The following is a 13,158-nucleotide window of genomic DNA, read 5'->3' as shown; positions in this document are numbered from 1 at the left end:
AAAAGTGACCCCATTTAAGAAACTACACCCCTCAAGGTATTCAAAACTGATTTTACAAACTTTGTTAACCCTTTAAGTGTTCCACAAGAGTCAATGGCAAATGGAGATGAAATTTCAGAATTTCTATTTTTTGTTACTTTGCTTCACAAAAAGTGTAATATAGAGCAACCAAAAATCATATGTACTCTAAAATAGTACCAAAAAAACTGCTACCTTATCCCGTAGTTTCCAAAATGGGGTCACGTTTTTGGAGTTTCTAGTCTAGGGGTGCATCAGGGGGTTTCAAATGGGACATGGTGTAAATAAACCAGTCCAGCGAAATCTGCCTTCCAAAAACCACACGGCGTTCCTTTCCCTCTACGCCCTGACGTGGGGCCGTAGAGTGGTGTACGACCACATATCCGGTGTTTCTGTAAACCGCAGAGTCAGGGCAATAAATATAGAGTTTTGTTTGGCTGTTAACCCTTGCTTTATTAGTGGAAAAAATTTAAATTCTGAAATTTCATCTCCATTTGCCATCAATTCTTGGGGAACACCTAAAGGGTTAATAATGTTTGTAAAATCAGTTTTGAATACCTTGAGGGGTGTAGTTTCTAGAATGTGGTCACTTTTGGGTGGTTTCTATTATGTAAGTCTCACAAAGTGACTTCAGACCTGAACTGGTCCCTAAGAAGTGGGTTTTTGAAAATTTCTGAACATTTTCAAGATTTGCATCTAAACTTCTAAGCCTTGTAACGTCCCCAAAAAATAAAATGGCATTCCCAAAATGATCCAAACATGAAGTAGACATATGAGGAATGTAAACTAATAGCTATTTTTGGAGGTATTACTATGTATTATAGAAGTAGAGAAATTGAAACTTGGAAATTTGCAAATTTTTCCCAAATTTTGGTAAATTTGGTATTTTTTTTAATAAATAAATTTTTTGGACTCCATTTTACCAGTGCTATGAAGTACAATATGTGACAAAAAATCAATCTCAGAATGGCCTGGATAAGTAAAAGTGTTTTAAAGTTATCACCACATAAAGTGACACTGGTCAGATTTGCAAAAAATGGCCAAGTCCTTAAGGTGAAATAGGGCTGAGTCCTTAAGGGGTTAAAGGGGTTGTCCCACAAAAATATTCTACAGTTTTCCAACCAGCACCTGGATCTGAATACTTTTTTAATTGCATGTAAATAAAAAATGTATATAGTTACTGAGTTATTCAATAAAATGTATCTGTATAGTGCCCACTTAATTTCTTATTTCTTTGTCCTGATCACTGAGAAGGCCGCACATGCTCCGTTTCATCCTTCAACTGCCTCCTGAGCTGTGATAGGCAGAGCTGAGACACGCCCCCTTAGCTGTGATAGGCAGAGCTGAGACACGCCCCCTTAGCTGCAGCAGAAAAGACACTCCCCTTGAGCTGTCAGCTTGATATAAATCTAGCAGAGCAATGAATGGGGAGATCTCTGGATCCATGTGAGGTACAGGGCTGGTTCTAGCTTTGTTAGAAAGAGGTTGTCATGTACTATATGATGTCCGATTTTCATTCCTTATCAGTATTTTCCACAAATAGTTGCATTTAAGGGGTTTTCTGGGGTTTTCATACTGATGGCCTATCCTCAGGGGTGTCCAACTGCCAGCACCCATGCCGATCAGCTGTTAGAAGAGAACGCAGCGCTCTGAATACCTGCTTGCCATTAACACTGTAAATACACTGTGTAATTACAGCTACTCCATCCCTTGCATTTCAATGGGACGGCTCCCTCCCACGCAAAAGGAATGAATAGGACGGAGCCGTCCTATTGAAGTGACTGGGATGGCAGGGTTGTAATTATGGTTGTCTCGGGTATCGAAATTTCGATACCCAATCGATACTTTTATACCAGTATCGATTCGGTACCGGGATTTTCATTTTTTCGATACTAGGCTGCGCTACTGCGCAGCCCAGTATCTCCTCTTATGAGATAACATGGTGCTCGGCGCGTGCGCTATTGTTCTGTGGCCAGAGTCAGAGGAGAAGGAAGGAGGGAGTCCCTCCCTCCTATGACGTGCCTGCCGCTGAGCCCAATTAAATGAGCGGGCTTGGAAGCTGCCCGCACCACTGCCACCAATGAATGTGTGGCTAATTAAAGCAGGAGGAGGGACGGGGGAGGTAATAAACCGCTGCACCGTCTAGTGCACTGAGCAGCCAGCGCAGGTACCCGGCCCACAATAAAGGTAGGCAAAAAACATGTATCAGGCAGCCAGCAAGATTTGGGGTTAATGTGACTCATCTTGCCACTACCATGTTTTAAACTTGATGGGGGTCACTTATCTTTAATGTCAGGCTAGGCACACGCTTTTGGACTGGACCCCTTGTGCCTCACATTAATAGTAAGTGACCCCCAAAGTACCATCTCACATAATGGGCAACGTGGGGTTAATGTGAGGGACACGTGCTCCATTCTTAACACCAAGCTCCAATACAAACTTCTAGCTGGAATAATAGAGTTTGTAAGAGATAGAATAAATGCTCCAGAATTATTTGCCTAAAGAGTTGTCGGGGCAGGAGAGGTGAAGGCTCCTCATTAGCATTGTTACATTGTGAAATTCAATATCGAACTCTTACAATCTGATATCTGGTGCAGGTTTTTCTGTTCAATTCAATAAACGTTTTACGTTTAAATAATCAAAAGGATTTTTTGTGTTTTATTTTTGCGTGGTATGGAATGGTATCGAGGATCACAATACTTTTTTATGGTATCGAAACCGAATCAAAATTTTGGTATTGAGACAACCCTGCGTTCTCTCTCTAACAGCTGACGGGGTCCCTGCCAGCCACAGATCCCACAATGACGGCTGATTATAAGGACAGGCCATCAATAATATGTCCTAGAAATCCTCTACAACAGAGCAATGTCAGTGAAGCTATAGAAGGACACTCCATCCTGCCTCTGCCTGGTCTGAAATAGTGATTACCAGCAATAATACATTTTATTCATCCAGGGAGCACATGTCTAAAGGAATAGAAACTCAGAGACGTGACAGTGATTAGCGCAACAAGGCGGAGACCTACAACCCAATCAACAGGCGACATCAAACATAAGTATTGGGCCTCATCCACATGACAGTATGTATTTTGCGGTCGGCAAACTGCGGCTCCGCAAAATACGGATACTGCCCGTGTGGCATCCGCATTTTCTGCTGACCTATTAGCTTCAATGGGTCCGTGGTCCACATTTTGTGGCCAAGTATAGGGCAAGTTCTATCCTTTTGAAGAACAGACAGTGCATGGATCAAGAGAGAGAAAATGTCCACAAAATGCGGACCCATTGAAGTCAAAGCAGACGGCACATGGACTGCATCCGTATTTTGTGGATCCGCGATTTGCAGAGTACAGAACGAATATGATGATATGCATTAGACATTATCCCAACTATCCCCCCTACTTCGTACCTGCTCGCTCAAGGGGGGCAGTTTGTTTGGTTCAGCTGTCAGATTTGTCAGGTCTTCTAGGATGGTCTGTAAGTGAGTTATTTCTCCCAGCATGCCAATCTCTTCATCCTATAAAAAGAACAGAACAATAATAAAGTGGGTTTCCCCGGACTACTTACTGATGACCTACCCACCTGCCCCACTGATCAGCCAGACACTGGCACTACCCAGCTCTGTCCACTGTGTAATAGTCGTGCCCGGTTACTCATTTTCCATTTCACTCATAGCTTTGGGTTATTTTCTGCTCTGACATACATCACAGAACCCAATAACCTTTTTCTCCAGAAACTGCGCTACTCTTACCAATGAGCTGTGGTTGGTATTACAGGATCATTCCCCTGATAAGGACTGAATGGCAATACCAGACACGGCACATGGTCCTCAACCTCAAATGGTATGTGATGCCCATCTCCATCTAACAGGTGTTGACCTCTGCATGGTCTTTCACTGTGCTTTCAAAAGCACCTCATCATAAGTGGATGGTGGAATGGAAGTGCAGTTACTCGTTGTAAAAGGACACTGATGTCAACTGGATTTTGGAGGGATTTCCCCATATTTTTACAAGCATGGGGTAAAGTAGACATCTGTGGCTCTCCAACTGTGATGAAACTACAACTCTCATCATGACCTTTCAGAACTTACCAAGACTGGCTTGAGAAATGACACGAACATGCAGAAGCGCCCTCGTTCCTCCACTAATGCTCGATACACAGCCTTCTTCTCGGTTTCTTCTAGAAGCATGTACTTGTCATTGACATCCTGCAGGACGCTGTCCAGCTGCATCCGAGCATCATCTTTGCCTATGGGAAAAACAACAGACTGAACTTAAAGACCCTAACAAACAGGGACCTGGTGCACTTATGTGCTAGCACCGAACATCTAATCTTCAGTTTACATATTAGAGTTAGGATGTCCAAGAGTGCAGCATATGTTAATAATTATGTAAAATGATAAGATTAAAACATGTAAACTCAACGGCACTGCCTATAAATCTGAAATACATTATGTGCCTTTCAAAATCTCAGATTTGTCATTAATAATAGAGCAATACTAATCATCCATATGATTTTTGGACATGGTGCAGAACCTTTTTTAGCCGCCAGATGTCACTGTTACAACCGTCTATGAAAATCAAACGCTGACGACTACAGCAAACTTTATAATGTACTGAAGATTCAGAGGAAGTACTGATACGGTACTTCCAGTCGGTAAATTCTAAATTATGCATCATCAAATGAAAGTTGCAGTGATCAAGCAGAGTTGGTCTCCGACTAGCGTCCAACGGCGACGCTGCTTTTATGGAATTTGATGACCTATACCCTGTAACGCTGGTTTAACACTTTGTTAACAGTACGATCCAACCGCAAAGGTCTAATTGATCATAGAGATCATTACTCATCTGATCTGCAAGCGATTTAACCAACTAAAGGCAGGGTCCTATACCAGGAGTCACCAATCTCTGGCGCTCCAGCTGTTCTGAAACTACAGCTCCCAGAATACTCTATTCATTTCTATGGGAGTTGCAACAGCAAGTGTCCATGTTGGGAGTAATGAACTGTACAGGAAAGCCCAATAAGAGTATGGCTACACGAGGTGGGTCCACTGCAGATTTCGGTGCGTAAACTCAGATTCGCCGCGGATTTCGCCCTGCTTTGCAAAGGGTTAAATCTAGAGCGAAAGTTGACATACGGATTTTGAATGTCAAATTATCTGTGGATTTGAATGCGGAATCCCTCTGCAGCCGGTGGATGAGATCTTTTGCTGCTACTGTAAGTGCGGTGGATTTTCTGCAAGCAATTCCAATGCGGAAAACCGGCAGCGCTCCGTGTGGCCGTATCCTTGTTAAGCCTAGGATAAAGCTTCCTTATTAGCAGCGCAAGCATTATTTATACTTTCTAACTTCTTAAAGGAATAAATCAGCAAATGCCGCTGAAGAATGCGAAGGAACAAATGGCTGGAATGACAGAATCCCTGCCTGCCCCTCACACAGCTGACACCCGGCAGCTGTACACTCATATGTTCTGCAGTCCATTACTCAGCCGAGTCCCCGAAAGATCCATGTGAACGTGGCATCAGGGCTTGTTCACATGGAGCACAGTGGTTTGCCGGTGGCTTTTTGATCCCATGAGGGAAGAAACATCTGAAATGAAATACTACACGAGAAGACGGCAGAGAAGTATACCGTCTCCATAAATGAGGAAGATAAGTTCTAATAGTCCCTATTCACGATATGACTGCTTTATGGACGGGATACGCACATGCTATACAGCTATATACACTAGCGTGACTCGTAAAGGCAGAAATATCTCTACTCTCATTATACAGCCCGTGGCCATTAGTTACACTTGAGACGTGTCTGGAGCCGCTGCAGACATTTTATGTAAGTTAATTAAATCTCTACAGGAAACGTCAAAAACCGTGTTACCTGAAAAGGAATGAGCATCGCTTTTTGAAGATTATGTTTGGAATATAGATGAAGAGTCCTCACCTCCCGCACACAATGCACAATGCATTGCTCAAAAATGTCAGACATTGTCCCTTAAGGTATAATACGTGTGCACCCTACTTTACCGAGCGCCGCCTCTCTCCACTCCCCCCCAGTAAGGTAGCTAGTGAAAGGGACACATGAGATTCGGTTTTCTGGGACAAACTATAACTCCACAAAATACTCAAATTTCTCAGAGACACCAGGGTGATCTATAGACTGAAGCACAAACTTAAAATAATATATTAAGGAAATGCTTAAAAGGCATCTGTCAGCAGATTTGTACCTATGACACCGGCTGGCAGCTGAAGGCATCTGTGTTGGTCCCATGTTCATATGTGCCCGTATTGCTGAGAAAAATTATGTTTTAATATATGCAAATGAGTCTTTAGGAGCAACGGGGGCGTTACCATTACACCTAGAGTCTCAGCTCTCTCTGCAACTGCTGGACCCTCTGCACTTTGACAGAACCAGGTGTGATCATATTAACACTACCTGGTCCTGTCAATCAAGTGGGAGGTTGCAGCATTTGCAGAGAGAGCAGAGCCTCTAGGTGTAATGGTAACGCCCCCGTTGCTCCTAGAGGCTCATTTGCATATATTAAAACATCATTTTTCTCAGCAATGCGGGGACATATGAACATGGGACCAACACAGATGCCTTCAGCTGCCAAGTGCACAGGCAACAAGTCAGGCAGTTTCATAGGTAGAAAGCTGCTGACAGATGCCCTTTAATAGCAACTCCCTATCATGTCATCACCAAAACATTTCAAGACCATACAGGGCTGGCAGGAATTTCCTATTGTCTATCAATGGAATAAGGACTGCAGGGTGTAGGCAGCTCTGGCAGTCATGTTGCGGTTCTTGCTTAGTGGCCGATATTTGCTTGTGTTTTTACTGCTAATGGCTAAGGGGCTCAGCAGTCCCAGAGAAGTGAATGGGGCAGTGGACATGCTTGCGATCAGACTCCTAACACTTATCCCCTGTCCTGTGGATAGGGAAAAATCATTATTAGTGGCAGAGCCCCTTTACAGAGATTTCTCTGTGTTATCTGTGGAATCACATGGCAAGAACCGCTCCTCAACAGGTACGTCTGAATACACCACCCCGTCTGTGGGTGCTAGGCTGATGAGCCTACATGCCACCCTCTTGAACATATGCACCAACATGACTGTGCTAATGAGCTATAAGGATATATTCAAAGTCATGTCATTTTGCAATGTGGCTATTGCCAGGGCAGTTTTTACAGATGAAATGTAAGCATTTTTAAAAATTCCACACCGCCATGAAGCTAGAGCCTCCACTATGTAGCTTTTTGCCAAGTCAAAGTTGTCATAGGGTGATGCTTTGGTAAAGAGGTGAATTCCAGGGGTACTGCAACTCAAAAGTTGTCAAATGGAGGATCACAACCATATACCTATACAATATGTACCTAAGTGTTTGATCAGTGAGGATATGTCTGCTGGGACCTCCAGCATCACTAGGAAATGCCCAACCAAGGAGAGGAGAAGACTGGAGATGCCCGCATGCATTTACCCGTTGGACCCCCTTCAATCTCCATCCAATAAAGACGCCACGTTTATGGTTACAATAGTTCCTTAAGTGCAGATAAAGGACCCTTATTGGCTTGTGCTTCGTTCACAGTGGATGCCAAGTTGTACCCCACCCATGCTATAGAGCATGAAAGATTAGGAAGCCCTGCCTGGGAGTGTTTATGCTGTAGGACTATTCTACAGTGTTTTACAGGAAGCCTCGCTTATGCATTCACAGCATGCCTGCAAATGTGAACTTTGGAAGCATTAGATTCGAGCGATAGCCTGATTTAAGTTCAAGAATGCGCCTCTGGAACATTTCATAACCGTATGACCAATGCTTAACATTTTTCACTCCAATCAAACCAATAAAAAGAAAATGCCATTTTTACCTTTCCTGCTTTCTCAGCTGTTTTCTTGGATGGTGAGAGTATGATAGTAGTGGATTGTAATGCTGCGCAGGTGCAGAGTCTAAGTGCGCCATACAGTATGTCATATATATGTCACATATATGTTCTATAGATCATGAAATGTATGAGCCTGCTGTACAGAGCCAGCCATAGTTCTATTCATCTTCCAAGCTCCATGCATCTTTAGTCCCCTCTGAGTTCCAGCAGTCAACTTTTTTAATTTTTTTCCTTCAATTTAGCTATCTCAGACCTTTTTGAGAGAGTCATAGGTGTTTTTTTTTTTGTTTAGGAACCATTTTGGGGTTCATATAGTGTATTAAATAAAATAAAGGGGCTATCCGACTTGTTGTAACTGATGACCTATCCTATGGATAAGTCATCAGCATATAATAGGTGGGGATCAAACACCTGTCACCCCACCGATCAGCTGTTTGAGAAGGCAGCAGCGGTAAACAGGAGCGACGGGCATTCTTCAAACAGCTGATCAGTGGGGGTCCCGGGTGTCAGAACCCCACTGATAAGATGCTGAAGACTTATCCAGAGGAGTCGGATAAACCCTATAACTTATTTTTAGGGGAAAAGATAAAAAAGCCAGCAATTTGAACATTATTTTGTGGAATTTATTTTTACGGCATTCAATGTCTGTTATTCTGTTGGACCTTATGATTATAATGTTGCCAAATTTAGATTTTTTTTTTGTTTTCTTCTCTTCTCCCTACAGACTGTCAGCTCCCCATTGCCCCCCCCCCCCCCCTCCCCTCTAGGCTGGCTGAGATCAAAGCCAGCTGAAGGGCTGATTTAACTCTTCATATTTTGGACTGGGTAACAGCTACGACCTCGGGAGATATAGGTGTTAGAAATCGGTCGGGAGTGCAAACAGCTGAAACTCCCGACCCAATTTCTAACCACTATATCTCCCGAAGCTGGTTGAGATAATGCTGTGATGCTGACTTTGTTTTAATGCTCACAACTCTCGGCTTTCAAACAAGACCAGGCACGTATTTCTAGCTGCTACCGATCCCAAGATATGAGGGGTTAAAGCAGCTCTCCCCACTCCTCCTGCTGAACTCGGGCTGAACTATCAAAGGGATTATGCCATGATTGATGTAAAAAATGAAAATTAGACATCATACATCTTTCCAGCAGCTGAAGGGGAGTGTCCTTTTGGCTGCAGTTAAGGGGTGTGTCCTTTCTGCTGCATCTGTCTCCCTATCACAGCTCAGGAGGCAGTTGAAGGATGAAACTGAGCATGTGCGGCCATCTCTGAGTCGGACAGAGAAATAAGGAAAAAAACAAAAAATGAAAACAGCAGGTGGAGCTATACAGATGCATTTTATTGAATAATTCTATGCCTATACTAAATTTGTAATTACATGCAATTACAAACGTATTCAGATCCAGGGGCTGGTTCTAAACTGTAGAATGTTTTTCATGGGACAACCCCTTGAACTATGTAGAACTATTGACTCACCTAGGCAATTAGTGGCTGCTATGCTTGTTGGCAATTCTGGCATCTGGACTTGACACATGCCACATTATCAGATATTTTGGATTACTGGAAAATAACTAAACTTATTTATAAGGGTATACAGCCTTCAAAGTATGCTACCATATACTTCTATCTTAAAAGGGGTTGTCCCATCTGGGACACTGATGGAATTGATCACTAGGATATGCAATCAGTGTCAAATAGGAGTAGGTCCCAGAGGTGATACCTGCACCTATCTCCAGAACAGGTCGCCCCTCAAATGAAGGAGAGCACACTGCACTTGCCTGATCATTAACTGCTGTGGGAATTCCGAAAAGAGCTGAGCGAGCCCACTTGGCTGTTTTCAGAAGTCCAATGGAGGTGAATAGAGAGCAAGTCGCGTAAGAGAGGCCACCTCTCCATTCACTGCTATGGGACCTCTGGAAATTGCTGCGCCAGCGCTCGGCTATTTTCTGACATGGCATAGCGGAGAACAGCTGGTGGCCGCACATGTGCAGCTACTCTCCCTACACTTTGGGCCCCATCCTGGAGATAGGAGCAGGTCCCAGAGGTGGGACCAGCTCCTGACACTGATGGCATATCTTGGCGATATGCCATCAATGTCCTAGATGGAAATACCCCGTTAATTTCTCAGGTCAATGGTTATTAAACCTATTAATCCCTTTCTGACATGTACATAATGCTGGGAAGATTTCTCAAGTCCAGCACTCTAGAATAGATAAAAAGGCTTCTTTGAGCAAAACATTTTCCAACACATTTACACCACTCGCCCCAGTTTTAAAAAGTAGGTGGGAAAGTGGGTAGAGAGTCTGCCGAGTTGGCTCAAGCCAGATTTAAGCTGAGACTTTTTAAAACAGCACAACATTTTTTGCAAACTTACTCCAGTAAAGGGGCGGCTTAGAAAGCAGAAACATTTTAAGACAGAAGCGTTAGACTTAAAAATTAGCCAAATTAATCAGAAATCATGCAACATTTGATAAATTTGGCTCAAATTACAAGATGGACGCCTGTATAACTGACTGTAAAAATCCCCATCATGATAAAGCTCCCATATTCAGGCAAGATGGTGAGGAGTGACTTGTACCATGCTCAGGGAGGAGGAAGTAATCATTTCTCCTCTGACATGTCTTCATTGTCGGAGATCCAGGGATAACAGTCAGGACAATGATTTTACGCCAAATCAAACAGAGGGAAACATTCCCATTTGGGTCACATTGAGACTCCCACTGAAAGAGTCAGATACATGCATGCTCTATGTACAGGGACCTCAGCAGTGTCCATCAAAAAGGTGAAAAATTATATATATATATTTTTTTATAAAGAATTAAAAAGTAGGTATTATTATTGTAGTATAACATCTAGGGATGAGCGAACTTGTGTTTTCAAGTTCGGCGTACAAAGTTTGGGTTATCTAAGAATTCCATTATTAACTTATGGTCCACGGTAGCAGAATCCATAACAGAATTCTTAGATAACCCAAACCTTGTACGCCGAACTTGAAAACACAAGTCCGCTCAACACTAATATTTATATAGGCTGAAAACATCCAAGGCCAATTTCACAGGAAGAAAGTATATTTTTTGGAGTGTGGGATAAAACTAGAGTACCCAGGAGAAAGTTCAGAAATACTCTAACAGGGACATATGATGTTGCTCATGGTCAAACTTGACCGTAGGACTCAAAAGCTGCAAGGCAACAGTGCTGACCACTGTTCAGCCCCATATGGACATCAATAGGTACCCCAAACCAGGTCAGCTGCTCAACATAGGTTACCCACTGTGGGCAACGCTGGCATCCAATTACATAATCAACAAAAGATTGGAGGGGTATAGATTCTACCAGCTTCAAAAAAGTTTTATCAGCTGACTCATCAGCCTTTGACAAGATAGGGTCAATATCCTTGATATACATCAAAATTTTGAAAATTCGGGGTTGGGGCTGCTTAGTGGAGGCATATGTACTTCCCGTTATTAGGACATAAACACTTTAATATCAGCCTGGCTTACAAAGCAATTGTTGATTTTCATAGGAATGCAGGTTTTTTTTCAGGGAAGCCCAGTCCAGGCTTTACATGGTGGGAAGAGTATATTATATTGTAATGATCTCACACAGGAGCTTTCTTCAGCCACCTCAAGTACGTGCCAGAGACCAGAGCAGGAAAATGCCTTGTGGTGGAGTAGGACTCATAGTAAATTAACAGGCCGTATATTCATACAAATGAAAATGCACGTAGGAAGAGCGGCACCGTTGTCAATGTGGTTTTAGAGATGTGTATCGCAGCACAAACTGGGTGGTTACTAGAGGGATTTTCTTTCCACTGAGAAACACAGCAATCTTTATAAATATATTCTGAGGAACATCTTTGTGTTCATGATCTGACCAGTAGTGACGCCAAGAAAAATCCACCATAGTGACAAAACTCCCTTTCAGGAGCAATCCCGTGAGGTAATTCCTCAGGATGGCTGCGGAAAAACACACTCCGGGGCCAAAAAATACAAAAAGGAATATTCGGCAGACAGAATTGAGGGGCCGAAATTAGGATTAGTGGTACATCCCACAACTTCCAACGAAGCCCATAAAACACTGCTATCTACCTCCTGCAGTTGTGGTACACGCATTTCATGCCATTGAAAACCTGCAAAGTAATCTCTCAACTTCAGCAACTGGAGCAAGGCATAAATAGTTACTTCATAAATCTAGTCAGCAATTTCTCAATTACCTGGGAAAGCTAGGTGACCACTAATGTGGCCAAGACTACAGCTCCACCAGCTTTTCCAGAAATCTGCAATAGAGCACCATCAGAGGAAGTGTAGGAAAGCTGGGTGGGAGCTGTACTAGTACCAACACTGCTGTCATCCAGCTTTTCCAGAAAGATGTACAGTACCTCACAAAAGTCAGTACACCACTCACATTTATGTAATTATTTTATTACATCTTTTCATGGGACAACACTGAAGATCTGACACTGATGCAATGTAAAGTAGTCAGTGTACAGCTTGTATAACAGTGTAAATTTGGCGTGCTCTCAAAACAACTTAACACACAGCCATTAATGTATAAATTGCTGGCAACAAAAGTTAGTACACCCCTAAGTAGAAATGGCCAAATTGTGCCCAATTAGCCATTTTACCTCCCTGGTGTTATGCGACTCGTTAGTGTTACAAGGTCTCAGGCTTGAATGGGGAGCAGGTTAAATTTGGTGTTATCGCTCTCACACTCTCTCATACTGGTCACTGGAAGTTCAACATGGCTCCTCATGGCAAAGAACTCTCTGAGGATCGGAAAAAAAGAATTGTTGTTCTACAAAGAGATGGCCAAGGCTATAAGAAGTTCGCCAACACCCTGAAACGGAGCTGCAGCACGGTGGCCAAGACCATACAGCGGTTTAACAAGACAGGCTCCACTCAGAACAGGCCTGGCCATGGTCGACCAAAGGAGTTGAGTGCACGTGCTCCGTGTCATATCCAGAGGTTGTCTTATCAAAATAGAAATGTGAGTACTGCCAGCATTGCCGCAGAGCTTAAAGGGGTGGGGGGGGGGGTCAGTCTATCAGTGCTCAGACCATACGCCGCACACTGCATCAAATTGGTCTACATGGCTGTCGTCCCATAGGAAGATGATGCACAAGAAAGCCTGCAAATATTTTGCTGAATACAAGCAGACTAAGGACATGGATTACTGGAACCATGTCCTGTTGTCTGATGAGACCAAGATAAACTTATTTGGTTCAGATGGTGTCAAGCGTGTGTGGCGGCAACCAAGTTAGGAGTACAAAGACAAT

General features: G+C 43.1%; 1 protein-coding gene across 2 annotated transcripts in view; it reads right to left on the bottom strand.

Moving 5' to 3' along the window:
• The window catches only part of LOC121005911 (protein MTSS 1-like), a 136,411-nt gene that overhangs the window by 25,406 nt on the left and 97,847 nt on the right, over positions 1–13,158 (bottom strand). For both annotated transcript variants that reach the window (XM_040438740.1, XM_040438741.1), the window contains exons 7-8: positions 4,105–4,262; positions 3,424–3,531 (exon numbers count right to left, since the gene is read on the bottom strand). In XM_040438740.1, the coding sequence (XP_040294674.1) occupies positions 3,424–3,531; positions 4,105–4,262 (266 nt within the window). The remainder of the gene's footprint in view (positions 1–3,423; positions 3,532–4,104; positions 4,263–13,158) is intronic.

The sequence above is a fragment of the Bufo bufo genome, chromosome 6, assembly GCF_905171765.1.
Source record: "Bufo bufo chromosome 6, aBufBuf1.1, whole genome shotgun sequence".
NCBI lineage: Eukaryota > Metazoa > Chordata > Amphibia > Anura > Bufonidae > Bufo > Bufo bufo.
The sequence above is the reverse complement of the archived record's forward strand: the minus strand, read 5'-3'. Positions and strand labels throughout refer to the sequence as shown.